General features: G+C 37.2%; 2 protein-coding genes across 2 annotated transcripts; one reads left to right on the forward strand and one right to left on the reverse strand.

Annotated features, from left to right (window-relative positions):
* Positions 1-427: 427 nt before the first annotated feature.
* On the forward strand, positions 428-11,291 carry LOC120779887 (synaptotagmin-4). Its single transcript, XM_040112239.1, has 4 exons — positions 428-1,558; positions 6,036-7,294; positions 9,883-9,957; positions 10,029-11,291. Exons 1-4 carry the CDS (start codon positions 1,516-1,518, stop codon positions 10,146-10,148), a joined length of 1,497 nt encoding a protein of 498 aa, XP_039968173.1. The 5' UTR covers positions 428-1,515; the 3' UTR covers positions 10,149-11,291.
* A 4,870-nt stretch (positions 11,292-16,161) lies between these two features.
* LOC120766387 lies at positions 16,162-17,435 on the reverse strand. The gene is made up of 2 exons (XM_040091825.1): positions 16,470-17,435; positions 16,162-16,416 (listed from the first exon to the last, which is right to left on the reverse strand). Exons 1-2 carry the CDS (start codon positions 17,433-17,435, stop codon positions 16,162-16,164), a joined length of 1,221 nt encoding a protein of 406 aa, XP_039947759.1.
* Positions 17,436-20,579: the final 3,144 nt, after the last annotated feature.

The raw sequence follows: 20,579 nt of genomic DNA on the forward strand, positions 1-20,579 counted from the left end.
AAATAGTAAATCAACAGTAATATAGATACCCAGTGGTATTTCAACTTTTGTTGACTGTGTGGAGAATAGAAATTGACTCTCCAGCTTGATTTGATTAGTTTATATCAAACTAAGTGATTTATGCTGTGATGTGCACAGTCATAAGGTTTTTATTTGATTATGTAGAGATATGCGTTCTCCACTACACAAAATATTCGCCACTCGTTGCCAAAACGTAAACCAACGATTGTCAGGTAAACAAAATATACAACTCGTTACTATTTGTTTTGCTCGTTGCTGTAAACTGCCAAAAGCGTATGAACTTAGCTTTCTTCACCAGCCAACTAATAAGCGCTGCACCGCGCATGTGCCAGTTTAATGATTTTATGGACTCAAACTCGTTGAATGCTACGCATCAAGACGAAGTCAACGGCCAGTTGTAACAGTAAATACTCGTGAACTCGCAGCAGACGAAGACGACTACAATCGGAATATCGACGCTAACGCGCGCTGTGCCAACGCATTTGCAAAGTGTTAAAAATTCTGATATACGGATTTTTTCGATAAGCCTGAAAGTATACTAGGAATTTAGGAAAAGTGTAAACTGCAGTTTTTGAAGTGCGAACTACACTGTGGCAGTGCGGAAATACACAAAACTAAAAGTTTTAACAAGTATTACCTGCGCAAGCCGAACACCTACGCGTAATACGCAAAAATAATTAGACAGTGAAATACCAAATACCAAACACCAACACAATTGGAGAGTACAGCACACATAATATTATAAAATTCAAAACAAAAAGTAAAAGTATTTTAAGTAATAAGAGAGTATAAGGGTAAAATTTGAAAGAATTTTTTGTTTGAAAAATATCATCAACTTGGCTTACTCACAAAGTCATTGAAAGAGTTGGCGAGGAGTAAGCGACGAAAGCGGCCTATAGTAAAAAGTGTGATTCATACAATCCTTGCTACCTGCAGGCATCGCGTAACCGCAAGTGTCCGCGGCAAAACCCACCCTCACCAATAACAACAAAACCAATAACAAACATCCTTACCACCACCAAGTACAAAGCATAGATTTCGAAAGAACACGCTAGAGCGTATGATACTCGTCTGGGAACACCAGCTCAACAACACACCGTAGATAAATACGACATCGACGACGACGAGGACGACGACTTCGGGAATCGCGAAGACAATTCTCTTCGATTCAGCGAATAATAATTACAGCTGCTTGTTTATTCGTGTGAGCCATATTGGAAAAATCGATTACGTTTGTCGAAGTTTTCAAACGCAACGCGTATTAACACAATCAAGCTCAGATAAAACAATTAAACAGTTATTTGTGATTATCAAAAGAAATTGCCTAAACGTTTGATGCGTAGATGTAGATGTGCTTGGGATTTCTCATAGATTTCGATAAAAATTTCCAATTCGCGTTATTCAACAACGTCAACAAGCTCGTGGTGAACACTCAGCACGACAACAACAAATACAACTAAGCATCGACGCATTAACAGATTTGTTGCAATCAAGATGGGCGACGAGTACAGCCCAGATGTCAGCTCCATGGAGACAAGTAAGTGCAATGTAGTGCAGTTAAAAAGCAAAGAAAGTTGCATATTTTTAGGTATTACGTGAACTTACTCTTTTCATACCCTGAACAGGGTATATTAAGTTAGTCACGAAGTTTGTATAACCCAGAAGTAAGCGTCGGCGCCCCATAAAATGTATTTATAAATGATCAGCAAGACAAGCTGAGTCGATTTAGCCATGCCCGTCTGTCCGTCCATCTCCAAGTTTTAGAGAAATCGACCTAATTTTGCATATGTCCTTTTCTTCCCCAGAAGCTACTCATTTTTCCGTATCGCTGATATCGTGCTACCATAGCGTATGGCTACCATAAAAACTGAACGTTCAGAATACAGTTCTGGTATAAAAAACGTTTCTACTTGACCAGATATCTTCACGAAAGTTGGCATGGATTATTGTACAAGACAACGGTACAATCCTCGAAGAAACTTTTCCGATCGGACCACTATAGCATATAGCTGCCATATAAACTAAACGATCAAAGTTAAGTTTTTGTGAAATATTTTCTGCTAAAGCTAAATCTAATGCTTTTAAAAAGCAAATGTACCGTATTCTCTTATCCCAATACCGAAAGAAGTCCGACACAAAAAAACTATGAACAGCGCGGTGTTGAAACGGCCAGAGTTATTTTTTTTGAAGCGCCACCGCCAGTACAAAAAGAAGTTCGACACAAAAGAACTTTGAGTGGATAAAAAACGAAAATTGTTTTTGAAAAATAGATCCTTAAACACCACTAAACAAGTCTCTTTAAGTACGATATATGTACATATTTATGTACTAGGCTGGGTGAAAAGCTTTTCCAAAGAAAAAATAGAAAAACGGTAAGGCGAAGGACCTTCTCCGTTCAATTAAGAGCTCATATTTGTAGAGGCTATTTTACAGATGTCAAGTGACCTATTTTAGAGGTGTCTAAAAACCTAATTTTCAGAGTACCATTTGAAAAAAATTTCTGTGTTTCGACCATTCTAAAATACAGCTGCACTCAAATTCTTAGTATCGCCTTTATAAATACAAATTATTTCATACCATAAAAACCCTAAAAACTGAATGTTTAACTAACTTTAATGAATTATAATATATCAAAAAAAAAATTATAACGAATTTCGGCAGTCAAAAACTTAGTAGTATTACAAACTAAACCCGAAATTTCGACGAAAAGATATTAAATTTTTTTTCTGATTGTATATTGCCAGTTTATGAAATTAGAATTTTGTTGTGTGACCTTTATTTTTTAGTATTGCAGCACAGCGTCGTGGCATTGAGTCAACAAGTTTTTGGCATATTTCGATGGAAATAGACTCCCATGTGTTCTTCACAGCCTCCCATAGTTGCGTGGTCGATGTAGGCTTACATCGGGGTACTGACTCCTGAACATCAGTCCACAAATTTTCGAAGGGGTTGATGTCACGGGACTCTGGCGGCCATTCCATTACCTTCACATTGCTTTCCTCAAACCACTTTTGAACAACTTTACTTGTGTACTTGGGATCGTTGTTCTGCTGGAACGTCCAAAAAAGCGGTATTTCTTCCCTGCCATACGGCAAGATGGTTTTCTGAAGTATTTCGGCATACGAATCACCAGTCATGCTTTCCTGAATGCAATAAAGGGGTCCCACACCACCATGTTTTTGTATTTCGGCTGGTATTCGGCATTGTGTGAACGTCTTACATATTGACGTGATCCGTTTCCGCCAAACTTAACAATCTTTGATTCGTCCGTAATTTTATTGAAGACCGATAATCTCTTTAGAAGGATTAGGGGAATACAAAAGATATCTGGAAAGCAGAAGGAAACATTGGAAGTCCTATAAAATGTATTTACGAATGAACAGCGTTTCGAGAAAAACATGTTTCAAGTTTTGATAGCCGGTTACTCTAAGTTAAAATACACTAATATCTCCGAAATTAGTAACTGCCGGATAACCGAATACTCATGATGAAAAAATCTGATGAAAAAAACACTTCTGGTAGTTTTTCGACGTGCGTTGGCTTCAATTCATATGGCACCCAATTTGCCTGCTTCTTTTGAATGTATTCGGCTGCTTTTAAAAGTTTTGAAATGACTGCTTGAGTGACTTCCAAAGATTCTGCGACATATTCTTTTGTTTTTCTTTCGCGAGTAATGCTTCCAGTTCTCATCTTCAAATTGTTTTTGTCCGCCCAGGACGTTCGCCTTCCAAGCCAAAATCACCATATTTAAGTGCTTTTGGTTTAACCACTTTTGGAACGTTCGCTTAACTATTGTATGTTCATTATAATCTTCCACCAAAATACGATTACTGTCGGCTAATGTTTTCTTCATATTAAATTCAAGAATAGAAGCTCTCCGGAAAACACTTTTTCAGACACATAGTTCGACATATTTGAATGAAAAAGATCTACGCTTCAAATCATTCGTATACTGAAAAAGAAAGTAACTTTCCAACATATGTACAAAATATGGCATTATGATAAAGTTACATCATTTCTTGGCAACTGCCACAAATAGGTTAGGTTAGATCATACTGGCCTTCATCTACCCTTCGCATTTGCGCACCGGTAGGGAGCCATTCTGAACTACCTCTTTCCAGTTGGAGATTTAGAGCGTCAGTACACTCTGGAAAATGCATGTTGACCAGGTCTGTGAGTAATTCTTTACTTGCATCCAGTGCACTCTCCACATTTTTACAAAGTTGCTTAGGGATAGACGGGTGCTTGTATAGTAATTTCCTAAGCTTAGTTCTTTTTCCGACCTCCCGCAGAAGCTGTTCCAGTGGTCTTTTAGCTTTTTCCATATTCACCAACCTACGGAGTTCTATTGATGGCGCTTCACCATCGTGTAGCCTGTAATCTTCATTTACGCCAGTTAGTCAGGTCATCTAAAGAGAAATTTAGACCAATATATGAATGTATACCTTTCTTTACTTTGTTTATTGCACTCGTATGTAAAATTTATTGGCGACTTTAGTCCTGATACATGTTCCACTATTTCCAGAACGGCGCCCTCCCACAGGCCTTAAAGCTTTGCAATGCAAACAATTATTTCTCCATACAATTGAGAGGTCGTCCTTACATTTTAAAACGTTGGCATGGGCGAGCTCCGGTCTTCCAAACATGCGAAGACCACATCCAGCAGTTTCAGCTCAATCGCTCTCTATTTTTTGTTTTTTTTTTGTTAATCTGTTCAAGGGGGGTTGCTTCTCTCAATAATTTCCACCATTAAATGTCTCTTGGCTCTCTCGCTGGCAGTCGCCGCCTCCTTGTACGTAGAGGGTCTCTCCCGCTCGAACCTGACGATTGGCTTTAAAGTGTTATCCTTTTTCCTCGGTCGTTTAGCTGAACTAACTGTTTCGTTTCCAGCAGACTGCTGTCTTTTGGCTGCAATCCCGTCCATCATCCGGTTTGCGAATCTTGGATCCGTGGATTTAAATTCTAGCCGAGATGCATAGTATGGTCGGCTTTCGTCCATGTTTGCCAATGCCCAAGCCTTTCGTGGGCTTTCACCGTCTGTTCCCTTCACAGTAAAGGTATGGCTCCTGGCGACAAAGCAAGTTAACTTTTGAAAAATAAGTTTAATGAACACATCTCCTAAACCACGATAATCAAATTCGCTCAATACGAATATTACAAGAACTTCTACCGATGGTGTGAAAATGGATGAAATGTGAAGAAATTCAAGCTCAATCTCCATGTAATGTTACTGTTCGAAACTACTAAAAGCGCAATCAATCAATAACCAAATACGCCAGAGACACTAAACATTACCTCCAAGATGGTATGAGAGAGCTTTATAGGAGCCGGGCATCGCCCACTTTTTGGTGAAATTGTATTTGTCGGGACCCGACCGACCGATTTCGACTATATTTAGTACGTGGCGTTATTTTCATAATCCTATGTCACAGTGAACGAACATAGCATAATTTGAGAATTGTCCAAACCCAACCAAAACTGTTCAAACCCCTAGGTAGGGAATATGTGGACCACAGTGTCTATAGTTAACTTTTGACCGAATTGACCTATCATGGAATATACAATAAAAATTCAGAGAGAGTCTTTTTCTGATAATAATATATCTGTGTTTCAAAAATGGTTTGAATGGGGTCAATACTACCCTGGGTCCCCTTATACGTAATATAAATATATTCGCACTCCCAAGTCACTTTATACACAGAATATAACAATATAATTTATAACACTGAATAACGCTTTTTGGTTATTATAAATAATCATCGAATAAAACAATGAATAAATGTAATTGTTTTAATTATAATTATCCACACTACTTGATTTTGATTGTTTGATGAAGAACGCAGACCTAAAGAATGTTGCATTAAACAAATAATTTGGCATGTAATGGCTGCTGTTTATTACCATATTTCTTTAAATTACATACTGATTACCACAAATATTTAATGATAATCATTAGTATGTCATAAATGAAATCCAAATGAAATCGAATTATTTATGTAAATTGTTTTTCACAGTAATTCCAGCGATTTTGGGTTTTGCTGCCGCTGCAGCACTCTCAGCTGTGGTATACATTTGCGCAAAGCGAATACGTGCACGCAACCGTAAGCAGAATCAGCATGACGCATCATTTCCCTTTCAGCCAACACGGCGCCCAACTGCTGTGCGCTCGCCAAGCGGCCAACCACCACACTATCTGAAAAAATCTCCCTCACCGACTGGCACCAAACAATTGGGCATTTTGCAACCAATGCAAGATCAGACCACCTCCCCGATTGCACCACCGACTATGAAATATGTGGAGGAAGATGAGATACAACCAACCCGACACAGTCGCCAGCTAATGAACGGCGAACAGAAGCATTCCCCTACCATTGAGACACACGCCACCGTCGTTGGTCAGACCACGGGCGATAATGGCAACAATAATGGACACAATCACTATCATCATCATCATTTGAGTGCCATGGAAGACACAGCCAAAGAATTGACTATCGATCAGTATGGAAAATTGGGCACGATTTACTTTAAGCTACGCTATTTGGCCGAACGCAATGCCCTGATGGTGTCGATTATACGTTGCCGCGGTTTACCCTGTAAGAGTGGTGGTGGCGGTTCCGGTACCGGCAATGGCGCTAGTGCTGATGGTGGCAGTAACAGCAATGGCAACAAAAACGGTTCCAACAGTTCTAATGACTTACCGACAGGCTTGAATGGACGTACTCAAACTGCCACCGATCCGTATGTAAAACTTCAACTTTTGCCCGACAAACAACATAAGGTGAAGACTCGCGTTGTACGCAATACACGCAATCCAGTATACGATGAGGATTTCACATTTTACGGCTTGAATATCAGTGATCTACAGAACATGTCGCTGCACTTCGTTATACTCAGCTTCGATCGTTATTCGCGTGATGATGTCATTGGCGAGGTAGTTTGCCCATTATCATCCATTGAAATCGGTGACATCTCCAAGGAGGCACTTTCTATTAGCAAGGAAATACAGCCACGTAGTTTAAAGATTCGTGCTCAAGGACGTGGCGAGTTGTTGATTTCACTGTGCTGGCAACCAGCTGCCGGTCGTTTAACTGTTGTCCTATTGAAGGCCCGCAATTTGCCCCGCATGGACGTGACCGGTTTAGCCGATCCATACGTTAAGATCTATTTGTTGTATAATGGCCAACGTATTGCAAAGAAGAAGACTCACGTCAAGAAGCGCACACTGAGTCCAGTGTTTAATGAAAGTTTCGCGTTCGACATACCCGCTGCAGAGGTGAGTGACAAAGGAATTTACTATTATGCAGAAAGTTTCCAAAGTGTGTTAAGTTTATAGATATACTTTGTACTGACACTTTGATTTGATTGAACTGTATTTTATTTTATTTTTGTATTGATTGATACAATACTTAGAGAGTTTTAATTTTTTTGTAAAATGTACATGGCCCAGTTCACTTTTCGAACCGACTTTTAACTACATGACAAATTTGCATTATTTCGAAATAAGTTAGATATATTCTCTCTCTTCCTATATAATGGAATACGTTTCCCTTCAACCATTATCTTTAAGTTGGATATTTGCTATAAATCTGCTAAATATTTTGTTATACCGTCCAAATCAAAAAATTAGGTCCCGCTCATTCTGGTATTTCAAGTAGTTCTTCATGTAGGTTATGTGGAGATTAAATCAGAGTACAATCACGGTTACTTCTCAAGCATTGTACAAGTACAGAACTTGCAAGATCTACATCCATATAGAAAATTTACTCTTTCATAGTCATCCATTGAACCATATCCTGCATATACTAGTCAACTAAATTGTAAAAGTCCAAATTAAATAAATAGTATTGGGATGAATATTGAACAAATTTTAAACGAGAACTAATGCCTCAGTATTTAGGATAACTATCTGAAATTTTGGAAACGACCTTTTCTCCCCAAGAAGCTGCTCATTTGTCAGAACCGCCGACATCGAATCACTATAGCATTTAGCTGCCATACAAACTGAACGATCAGAATACAGACCTTACATGAAAAACATTTTTTAATTGACATTATGCAAAGGGTGATCAATTTCGAGGTTCCCTATTTTTTTTTAAAAAGATCACAGAAATTTCACTTTTAATGCGGAATATTTATTATCATTCGAAAGAACATTCTTTGGCATTTATTTTTTGAACTCGTTCGAGCATTTCGACTGGTAATTGGCAAATGACATGCTTGTTGTTTTGGTCTAAGGCCTGAATCAAAGCGGGATTGTCCGCGGAGACTTTAGATCTTACATATCCCCGCAGGAAGAAGTTTAACGGTGTCATATCACACGATCTTGGTGGCCAATCGACCGGACCGATCTATAAATCTATTGATTGATGCGGTGTGCGGGAAGTGGCGACGTCTTGTTGAAACCAAATGTCGCAGAGATTCTAGGCATCAAATAGTCGGTTATCATGGCGCGATAACGGTCGCCATTGGCGATTACGTTCTCACCGGCATCATTTCTGCAGAAATATTTACCGATGATTCCAGCAGCCCACAAACCACTCCAAACCGTTGTTTGTTCTGAAATGAAATGGCAGCCCTTGAACCTCTTCAGGTTGCTTTTCGACCAAAAGGCGGAAATATCGTTTATTTACATACCCATTGAGCCAGAAATGGGCCTCATTGCTGAACAAAATTTGTTTCGAAACCGTCGGATATTCCAGGAACTTTTTAAAAGCCCATAGAAGCAAGCGATGTGGCTTTGGAAACTCGAGCGGCTTCAGCTCATGCACAAGATATATTTTGTATGCTTTCAGTTTAAGACCTCGACATAAAATGTGCCCAATCGTTCCATACGTCCGTCCGAGTTGCTGCGAACGGCGCCGAGTCGACATCCCTGGTCTTCGTGTACACTGTCAGCTCTGGCTGCTATATTTTCTTCACTGCATGCTAAATAATGAATGCTAGGTCTCAAGATGGGTGATGGTGTTGCGAATACTTGTAGTGCGTTCAGTAGGCCGATTATGTTGCCCATAAGTTGAGCGAAGCGTAGCACATTCTTTAAAGAACGTGAGTTTTCGTAATAAAGTTGAACGATTTGTAAACGTTCTTCAGGCGTAAGTCTTTCCATTATGAAATGTCAAACAATACTGAACAAAAATAACATTGCAACTTGGCACGACTCACCCGTGATCTGCTAAAAAAAGCTATTGAAAAAGTACCTCTACTTGGATAACCCCTTATATATATTGTGATGTTAGAGGTTTCTTCTAATTTCGGGCTGTTAAAATCGAAAATGATAGTGCAAATTTCCTAACACATAGAAATTTTTGTGTTTTAGGCAAGCGGTGAAGGCGTCAAACCATCAACATTTTCTAAAATTACAAAAATAACTGTACCAGATGAAAAATTTTAGAACTCAAAACAGGACACCATAAATACCCCACAAAATACTTAGCAAATAAATTGCAAATTTTTCATCCGGATTTGTTGCGTAGTGCTATTGCCTATGGCAATGATGCAATCTCCGAAGAAATTCTTCAAATCAGGTTACTATAGTACAGTACATATGTACATACGTACATACACACATATGTATATAGCTGCCATACAATGATCAAATTTACGTTATTGTATGGAATCTTTTGTATATGTGAAGGGTATTATTGATTCGGTGCAACCGAAGTTAACGATTTTCTTTTTGTTCAAATCTGTGCTTTGTTTTCTTGTTCGGCATTACGATTAGGAAGTGTTCCTTTGGAGTTAAGTCACTAAAACATACGTTTAATACATTGAATATTAACACACATATATAATTATACGTACGGTACTTTGGATATTGCTTCGTATGAAATATCTTTATTTTGAATGTGTTGTCATTTTCAGGGTATCGGCGCCACACTCGACGGTGTTTCACTGGAGTTGATGCTTTTGGACTGGGATCGGGTTACCAAGAATGAGGTAAGCTTGCAGACCAAAATTGAAATCACAACGAATAACTGAAAAACAAACGTTTCATTCACCTTTGCTAGGTAATTGGTCGTTTGGAGCTTGGCGGTCCCAACTCTGGTGGCACAGCGCTGAACCACTGGAATGAAGTGTGTAATTCACCACGAAGACAAATTGCCGAATGGCACAAGCTCAACGAGTAAGATAACAACCACAACTTACAGTAAAACAATGGAAAGTGTAGGAAAAATAGACGAAAACTATTTTCGGGTAGAAATGTATTTCTGCTGTGGGCACAGATTTTGTACTGAAAATATACAAGCTGCTAAATTATGTTAAAGTAATGCAAAACCACTTACGCATACATACATATGTGTAAACATACCACACACAATACAGATGTAAGCAAATATATGCTAAACGCGTACAAAAGAGTTTGAACCAATTGAAATTCATAATTCCAATTACTAATGAAAGCGCAAGTTTGCAAAACTTATAAGTCAGCTTTCGATTATAAAACTGCAATAGCATGCTCACCTATAACTGTAATATAAGCATAAAACCTGTACGTATTAGCAACGCAGTTCGAAACATGGACAGATCACAGAAACACACACACACAATCAAATGTTGAATTTATAAAAAAAAACATACACATACATATGTACTTTTAAAAGAATTTGATGAAGTGAAACGCAATTAAAGTAGAAGTGTGTGGTTTTGTTAGCAAAGGATTTCAATTAGTAGACAAATTTTATGTAATTTTACGGTAATATTTAGATGGAAGGCATTCTTTTAGATAACTGCGTGTTTTTGCTATTTTTAAAAAACCTTTATTTCCGCGCTTTGGCGTTTAATTTTCATACAATAATGTGATTTGTAAGAAAAAAATTTTCTTTGCCTAATTTAAAGCCTTTTCAATGCTCAACAAGTCAGCTTTTCTTTATATAAATTTGATATTTTTATTTGAATTTTAAGAGTTTCGCAAAGAAAACACCAAATTATATTCAAAATATGTAAAATATGTTTGTGTAAAAAATAGTTGTATGAATATTTAGCAGACTGTAAGAAATTATTTGTAAAATATAATACTCAATTATATAAATATGCAGAACGGAGGCGCGAAATTGCTACGCAGTTGCGGTAGCAAAACAGTTTTGTGCATTTTCAACACATAAATTTATTTTTGAAAGACTTAAGTTTACTTAACACAGCGAAAGAATTCTCAGCTAGCATTTTAGCATATTGGAAAACAGTTTTATGACTGTCTTGATAAAACAAGTTACAACAGATACTTGCTCATACAAAATAAGCGTAATACTGTAAAACAAATGCAAAAAAAAAAATTAGAAAAATCAAAACCTGCACAATAACTTTCCATAATATGAAATCTGTAGTCTTCTCAATCTACAAACTGCTGCAAGCCAATGTCCAACCAACGTAAATACAGAATTCTTTCAGAAAAACCCAGTCAAATAAATATGCCTCGGCACTTAATATTTTTACAGACACACATACATACATGCATATTTAATACGTAACCGTTTTTAAAGTAGTTAAGCACACGCATACATAGATAAGTACATAATAGTTATATATGTTGCAGATTAGGTGGGAAATGTAGCATTCTTCAACTGGGAAACCACAAATCCGACACAGTAAAAATACACACACGCATGCGTGTGGAGTAATAAGCTTAAAGTGAAGTTTAAAGTGTAGTTTTAATAGCTGTGAGTGTGCAAAACCGTAACAGATACCGAACCGTAAGCAGTACAATAAAAGCTATACATATATGTTAAATAAAAGAGAAATAACTCAAAACAAGCATACATACATATGCACATGTGTACTTGGTAGATATGTATGTTTGTAAAACGCTGGAATATGTGTGTATATTAGTTTGTTAGTCGTAGACCACTTAAAAATATACTCAACGCATTGTTGACGAGTTTAAATTTATAAAATGAAATGCGATGAAATATAACTAAAATAAAAAATATGAATTAAATTGGCAATTTCGTTAAATTAATAAAGAAATCATAAATAATTCAACACAATGCAAGTAAAGTAAAGCACGTGAAGCCAAAGAAAGTCGAATGCATTACTATATAAACTCGGCTAGTAATAACTGCGCTTTTGATCATACATACATACATGTAATATACATATTTATGTCCTGTAAATACATACATACTCACATGAAGCCACACGCGTAATTATTTTGCGAGCAAGTCAACATAAATTAGAAAACTAGAAACATATATGTACATATGTATATGCATGCAAGCATACGTACATACAGACACGTACTCGTATATGTGTACCACATGCAGTGACAAATGTGCTAAAATACATATGTATGGATATGTACATACATATATGGGGTATTCCATACCAAATCGACTACTTTTGAACCCGACCCCTTTAGATTTTGCTGAAAATTATCCATCCTTTTCTACCCTCTGAAACACATTTTTGAGAATTATCCCTGCTAATTCCGGAGTGGGCCGATTTTTTTTGTATTTTTTTCATTTTTGAAAATTTGACAATTTTTCTTTAAATAAATAAAAAAAAATATAAAAAAATCGGCCCACTCCGGGATTAGCAGGGATAGTTGTCAAAAATGTGTTTCAGAGGGTTAATTGAAGTTTTTATTGAGAAAAAAAAATAAAAAAAAACAAATGGCGAACTTCCAAAAAAATTTATTAAAAAAAAAATTGTCAAATTTTCAAAAATGAAAAAAATATAAAGAAATCGGCCCACTCCGGGATTAGCAGGGATAGTTGTCAAATTAATTGAAGTTTTTTTTAGGAAAAAACAAAAAAAAGAATGGCGAACTTCCAAAAAAAATGACGATTTTACTTAAAAAAACCGATTATTTTATATAATTGATCGTGTTAATTTTTTTTTGTGTATTTTTTCGAAAAGTTCATTCAAAAACTTAAAAAAAAAGATCCCCAAAAGTCAATTTCGACAAAAGTTATGGCTGTTTGAAAATAAAAAAGCCATTTTTTTTTTTAAATTCATAACTTTTTTGAAGTTGGACAAAAAATTTTGAAAAAATTCTCAAAAATGTTTTTCAAAGGGTAGAAAAGGATGGATAAGTTTCAGCAAAATCTAAAGGGGTCGGGTACAAAAGTGGTCGATTTGGTATGCAATACCCCATATGTACTTGTAAATAAATGCCGCTCAAAAAAGTTTAAAGTCCATAACTATTATATACAAACATACATACATATGTATGCACTTATGCAATTAGAAGCATATAGGCTAACGCAAATTAAAATTCCTCTAAACGCTCCATACAAATATCTGCGCTAATACGCCAAGATAGCCTCAGTTAATGCGCGCAAGTGCTCCGATGCTTAGAATGACAGCATTAGCTTAAGTGAATTTGATGCTTTAACAAATTTCCGATGATACACAATATTTAGATCAAAGATTCCACCAGTAGCAGCAGCAGAATATTTTTCTGGGGGGTTTTTCCTTCCAACATATTCATAATATTGATGTTACTTCGTTAATTATTGTGAATATGAATTGCAGCCTCTGAACCTCCCCTAATAAACTTTCATAAGGCTTTAGTTTAAGCCATAAGTACATAACCAAAGAGGGTTCAGCGTTTATTAAGTTTGCCACGAAGTTTGTATCACCCAAACGAGAACTTCGGATGCGCTATAAAGTATATATTTATATACATATGTATATGTACATATAAATGGTCAGCGTGGCGAGCTAAGTCGATTTAGCCATGTCCGCCTGTGTGTTCGAAGTAGCGCATTTGTCGGAATCATCGATATCGGACAAGCATAGCATATAGCTGCTATACAAACTGAGCGATCGACTCAAGCCTTTGTATTCGTTATGGTATCTTCACGAAAACATCGCAACAATCTGCCAATAAATTGCTCAGATCGGTTCACTATGCAAACTGAACGATCAAACTCAAGATAAAGTTCTTCTAATACTCGTTTATGCCTTGAAGGATATTATAGCTTCAGTGAAGCTGAAGTTAACGTTTTTTCTTGTTTTGATAATTTTTTAATTGTTCATTAATATTAAATTTGATGCTTAAACTGATTTATGAGCAAAATCATAAAATTTCCCAGCTGGTTTCTTTCATGTTTTATGACCTACGCTATTTACACTTTTGACTTTATGAAAGCTTTACTCACTCATTACAAGTAGATACGCTGGCCTGTCTGGGTCACATCATTTGCTGCACGTACTAAAATGTATAGTAACTCATTATACATGATATTGGTGTAAAAGCTTTGAAATGTGAAAGCATTATACATACATATATGTTGCTAAAGGAATAGATTAGAAAAATTTCGGTATGCTGTTCCACACGCTTTTGAGTTATGTACTGCGTTGGAAGGAATTTTGCGAATCCTTAGTGCTGAAAGCTTCATTCCCCATAGATACATATGTATACGACTGCTAACATACATATCGTCACATAGAATGCAAAATAACGTAAACTCACTTTTCTTAATTTTACAGGCGATAGAAAAACGCTGTAATAGAAAGCACTCATATGTATTGATGCTATATTTTGGTTTTCCGACCTCAGAGATAACCTATACATCGGTTATCTCAGCTTGAAAATTTACGATATCACATATATAATATGATTTAGTGAATCATAAGCAATAAAAAACAAATTTCGATTTTTGATGATCTTGGTGTTGTTTTGCATTTCAGGTGACGATATGTATTTATGTGTAGGTACATACATATATAGAAAGTCATGTAGTGATTAAACAAGTTCTGTATACATGTGACGTGAAACAATTTGAAATTTCAACGAAATGTTAGAAGCTCAATACGGTTCAGAGCTAAGTTCTGCAAATACTGTCTTCAGAGATGACTGCTTTGGACTGGAAGTTCTTTACAATTACAAGTTCAGTTTTGAAAATACTGCTACTTCAAGGATGAATGTTTTGCATAAAATAGTCTTTACGATTCAAAGCTTAGCTCTTCAAATACTGCTATTTCAAGGTTCTTTACGATTTAGGGCCTAGTTTAGAAAGTTCAAATGCGGAAATATGCTTAAGGTAAGGTGTCACAAATTGCATTAGAAGTTGTGTATTTTTTTTAAATAACCGAAAGCAACCAACAATACGAAGCTGAAAGCCGCAAAACAAATTGATAAAAAAACACTTCAATAAATAAATATTTCGTAAAAGAAAGTAATTAAAATAAAAGAAACAATACAAATAATAATATATAGAGCACTCATAGTTGTCTTTCTCTCAAATACTCTGTTAGATGTAAATTATAGTAAAATATTTACATGGTTTAAGTATGTATGGAGAATATACATATATACATAAGAAATAATAATACAGTAAAATCTTTGCGTGCAGCCGCAGACTACATATGAACGGATGTATTTAATAAGAATAGACAATTATTATTATATATATATACTTATATATACTAAATATATTTAAGCAATCCGGAGCTACATACAGAAATAATATAAGAAATATGTAAATCAAACAGACGCATTCATGAGTTAATTGAAAAGTGAACACCCTGTATGTGTCTTAATTTAAGAATATTTACTTGTGTTTACATGCTTGACACTGCATAAATGCATGAAAATCTATGTACACACACACACATACCCATACACAGATGCAATGCATGAACATTACAAAAAAGTGAATTTAAAGTAAAAAGATTTATGCATTAACTAAAAGCGAGTAGCTGCAAAAAAGGAAACAAAACACACATACATAAACATATTATATAAATGAGTAAATAATATAATAAACTTAACAAAAACAAAATTGTGTAGAATCGAGTTTTAAATGGTGATTGGTGCTGGTTGCTGGGGATTTTTTTACAATGATCTAAAGTGCTGTTGTTGTCCTAGATACCATATACGATTTTGGATATACATATGTACATATGTATGTAGGGAAGGGGAATGTTGGGCCACGTTTTGATTTCGGTTAAAAAGTCACATAAAAGTTATTTTTTGTGAAAGTTCCAAAGCATGGATTTGTAGTGCGAGTCGTAACCTTCCTTTTGATAACATTGGTTTGATAAAATTCTACAAAAATTTAAAAGTTATATGGAAAAGGTGGGGAATGTCGGGCCAACAACAAAACATGATTGTTACCGATGAAAAACGTTTATTTATCAATGGAAATGAAAGAGAGATTCATAAATAATAAGAAAAATAGGAATTGGCGAAAAAAATTATTCCGACTCGCAGTGGATGCAGATGTAAGTGTTCGGGTTCGGTCCGGCACATTTCAAGTGAACCCCTCGATCACAAACGATGCAATGGGCCGTGTTTTGACGATTCTCGTGCTTCGGCATCTTTTTCTCGCAAATCGTGCAAAGATCGAAGTCCTCTTCGATGTCGGTTTCGGTCGGAGACGGGCTTCTCTTCCGTGGCGTCTTCGATTTGCCACGGCCTTTTTGCTTCTTGGCTGCTGGTTCATCGGCTGCCTTCGTCAATTTTTGCCGCTTTTTTCGGCCTTGTCACGCAGATCTGCGACAACCTCAGGCGATGTCAAAATCGTTGACTCCATTGTCTTGCGGCCAGGTTTTGATTTCGGCGCAGGTGTGCCCAATTTCAACGGGCCAACCGATTTCAATGCATCACGGAGCTGTGGAGCCGAAACAAGAGACAACGACGATGATGCAGCACCATTTGTTGAAGCTGGGGCACTTGTCGATGCCTCCGACGTTGACACCTCCTCATTCGCAGCAGTCACAATGGCATCACCAGAGGCAAGAACTCGACGTTGATTGTCGGCGTCTTTCTCTTCGTCACCGAACAAATTTTCGGCGCTCAGTTCCGAAGCGACAAAGTCAACTTCAGTGAAAATTTGCGGGTTGAACGGGTAGATGCCAGTTGGTCGGAAGCCGGATTTGATGGTTTGCGGCGTTAACATAACATCGAGGCACTGATCGACAAGGAGCGGCACATGATGCAGATCGAAAGTGACACCAATGTTGGACTTTTTCCATGCATCATGCTTCAAGGTCTTCATGCCTTTAAATGGTGCAAATACCGCAACATCTAGCGGCTGCATTTTGTGCGTGCATTTCGGCGGAAAAGACAGCAACGTGATGCCATGATCCAACGCCAAATCTATCGCCTCGATCGATAAATGCGAACCGTGGTTGTCCAGCAGCAACATGGTTGACGAATCGGCATTAGCACCGGTGTGCTTGATGAAATGACGCATGAATTGAGGAAATACGTCAGAGTTCATATAACCAGAACCGTTCGCAACACCAACAGCGCCATGACTCGCATGAGTCATAAAAATCTCTTTGATGTTGACTCGGGGAAAGAGGAAGAATGGCGGTATAGACTGGCCACTAGCGCTGACGGCCAAAGCCAAAGACACATTGGTGCCTTTTTCGGCAGATGTTGATGAGCCGACCTGCTTTTGTCCTTTGCGCGCGATGGTTTTGACAGGTCTGGTTGGCACGGTCGGGCACCCGGTTTCATCCATGTTCCATATTCGGTGAGGTTCAAACGGCGTCTTACCGAGAACGGATGAAAGGTTGGCAAAGAATGCATCGACATTCTCTTTGTTGAATCGCTTCGCACGGCTCTGGCTTACTTGCTCTGGTGTTCGCAGTTACAAATTTTTGTGACGTTTCATGAACGCCAACTGCCAATCCTTACTCGCCTGTTGATTGTCGTTCCATGGATCCGGATACGACGCGCCAACTTTCCGAGCAAATTCATACGCGAGCTTACGAAGCTCCATCAAACTAATTCCATAGTTGATGTCGCTGGCCTGGAGAATATAGCTTATCAGCGCCTTCTCTTGTTCGATGTTGAAGATCTGAAATAAAAAAAAAAAATATTTATTATTCGATGAAGGAAAAAGAAAGAAACCAGCAGAACTCACTGTTTTTGTGCCCATCGTCGTGCTTTCAGCCAGCAAATTCTTCATTACATCGGCATTGGCAGTAGTAACGTCGATGCTCGCACCATCAAATGCTGCAATATAACGCATCAGGTTGGTCGTCGGAATTTTGTGTGCCGTCACAGATTGTCGAACGCTGTTGTGATGTATTTTCACCGACTTGATCGCCTCCAAAATGTTGTCGAAATCAACAATTTTCTCTTGTTTGGGATAGTACCGCGGCATAATGACTAAAAAAAATTTTTCGGAGCACGAAACTATCAGGAAATGTTGAAAAACTATTGTGTTGTTGAAATTCTGCACGAAAAATCACTTATAATTTTTTTTTTATTGAGTTATAAAATTAATAAGAAATAAAAAATTTTTCCAAAAATAGTCAAATTTCAACCGTTAATATCTTTTAAACGGTTGGGTTTACGAAAAAATCATAAGAGACCATATTTTAGAGCATTCAATTTCCTACAAAACCTAATTAACAAGATATTTTTTCAAGTAGTTGGAAGCGAGTTATAAATTTTTCTATCTGATAATAAGAAAAAATAGAAAACCGTTAGGCGGAGGACCTTCCCGTTACAATTAAAAACTCATATTTGGAGATTCTTTCTTAGAGGTGTCTAGGAACCTACTTTTGCGAGTACTAATTGAAAAAAAATAAAAATTTTTTTCTGAATCACCCTAATAAACATATTTACCTGGATGAATTTATTGGAAAATGTGAAAAATATCAACTGTACACAGAGTAGAAAAAAACTTTCGGAGTGTCTAATTTCTTTTTGTTGTCGCAGAGAGCTTATAACACGTGTTCACAGCTCGAGTGCTATATAGAAACTGAGCTTAGTATGAGACGAGCCGATGACAGTTGGTTGCAGCTGTCAACCTATACTAGGGAAAAAAATATCGCGCTGGCCCGGGATTCCCCTACGTATTTGAACCCACATTTCATGAACCTGTCTATGGACTGTTAAGATCTGCTCTCGTTTATTTGTAAACTTTATTTCTAGTTTGCATTACAAAAATCAGACAACTTGAAACCAAATAGGGTCTGACAGTTTCGCAGCTTATTTTGCACAATTTCCTCATAATTTGGTGTTTAATGGTTACCTATTTCACTTTCTAGAATAGTCATAACTTTGAGAAAACCTGTATCTATCAATAACTGCCGTATACGAGGACCATCATTTATAAGCTCTTTACACTTTTTCTTCAAAGTCTTCAATATTAAGCTTCGGAAATGTTCTATAAAATATCCTTCCACGTCCAATTCTTTCACAAAATGTTTTGGCATTCCTAATTTGATCACGTGTTAAATCACTGAGTTCATTTTGAGAAAATAACTTTGATGTACATATGTAGATGTTTACCCGCTTATTCACATCAATTGTTAGATTGTACCGATTCAATGCGAATTAATTTTGAAACGAAAGCGAAATTCCCATTGAGTAAAATAGGAATTAGAGGTGATCTAGTGATTGATGCCCAGAGCATACTAAAATTAAGGAGAGAACACTTCTCCAGTCTGCTTAATGGCAGTGAGAACATAACACCAAGAGATTGTGAACCCGGTTCCCTAAATGATGGCGATTCATTGCACGACCAAGAAGAAGTTCGAATAGTAATTATCTATCTGAAGAACAACAAAGAGGCAGGAACTGATGGATTACCGACCGAGCTATTCAAATACGGCGGCAAAAACGGATAAGGAGCATGCATCAGTTTCGTTGTAGAATATGGTCGGACGAAAACCTGTCGGACGAATGGAATTTAAGTGTGCTATGCCCAATTCACAAAAAGGGAAACCCCACAATCTGAGCCAACTGCCGTGAGGCAAGCTTCCTCAATATCGCATATAAGGTTCTATCGAACATACTCGAGATTAAAACCCACTGTTAACAAACTGATTGGACCTTATCAGTGTGGCTTTAGACCTGGAAAATCAACAACTGACCACATATTCACCATGTGCCAAATACTCATGAAAAGGGAATCGCCACACACCTATAACTATTCATCGATTTTAAAGCTGATTTTGAAGGCACGAAAAAGAGCTACCTTTATGCCGCGATGTCTGAATTTGGTATTCCCGCAAAACTAATACGGCTGTGTAAACTGACGTTGAGAAACACCAAAAGCTCCGGAATGATCGGGAATGTCCTCTCCGAGCCGTTCTATACCAAACGAGGCGACTTCCTATCGTGCGACTTCTTTAATTAAATTTAGGATAAAATAATTCGAGCTGCAGAACTAAATAGAGGAGTCACATTTCTCTATAAGAGTGTACAGCTGCTGGTGTACGCTGATGGTATTGATTACTATTGACAGTCACTTCGAGGTCGTAGATAATTTCGTCTATCCTGGAACGAGTATTAACACCTGAGACAATGTCAGCCTAGAAATCCAACACAGAATAATAACTCTTGATAACAGGTGCTACTTCGGACTGAGTAAGCAATTGAGAAGTAAAGTCCTCTCTCGACGCACAAAGACCAAACTCTATACGTCACTCATTATTCTCGCCCTGCTATATGGTATGTACGATGACAACATCCGATTGTCATCGTTTCGTTTTTTCTTAGATCATTCTTTCGATTTAGTTAAGAGTATATAAAATTAATTAAATTAAATTAATGGAGTCATGTGTAGAAGTTCACGCAAGTGAGGAAAGTTCTCTGATCGCCATTCACTTGAGAATGGCCAGAAGCGATTCTTTGCACATGGCTCAAG

Source organism: Bactrocera tryoni, chromosome 1, assembly GCF_016617805.1.
Source record: "Bactrocera tryoni isolate S06 chromosome 1, CSIRO_BtryS06_freeze2, whole genome shotgun sequence".
In the NCBI taxonomy this organism is placed as follows: Eukaryota; Metazoa; Arthropoda; class Insecta; order Diptera; family Tephritidae; genus Bactrocera; species Bactrocera tryoni.

Excerpts from the sequence above, each read along its gene's own strand:
- LOC120766387 (XM_040091825.1), bottom strand. The coding sequence starts at position 17,435 with ATGGATGAAACCGGGTGCCCGACCGTGCCAACCAGACCTGTCAAAACC. Across the intron at positions 16,417-16,469 it reads CGATTTTGACATCGCCTGAG|GCAGCCGATGAACCAGCAGC; the intron begins GTTGTCGCAGAT and ends AAATTGACGAAG.
- LOC120779887 (XM_040112239.1), top strand. The coding sequence starts at position 1,516 with ATGGGCGACGAGTACAGCCCAGATGTCAGCTCCATGGAGACAA. Across the intron at positions 1,559-6,035 it reads TGTCAGCTCCATGGAGACAA|TAATTCCAGCGATTTTGGGT; the intron begins GTAAGTGCAATG and ends TGTTTTTCACAG. Across the intron at positions 7,295-9,882 it reads TCGACATACCCGCTGCAGAG|GGTATCGGCGCCACACTCGA; the intron begins GTGAGTGACAAA and ends TGTCATTTTCAG.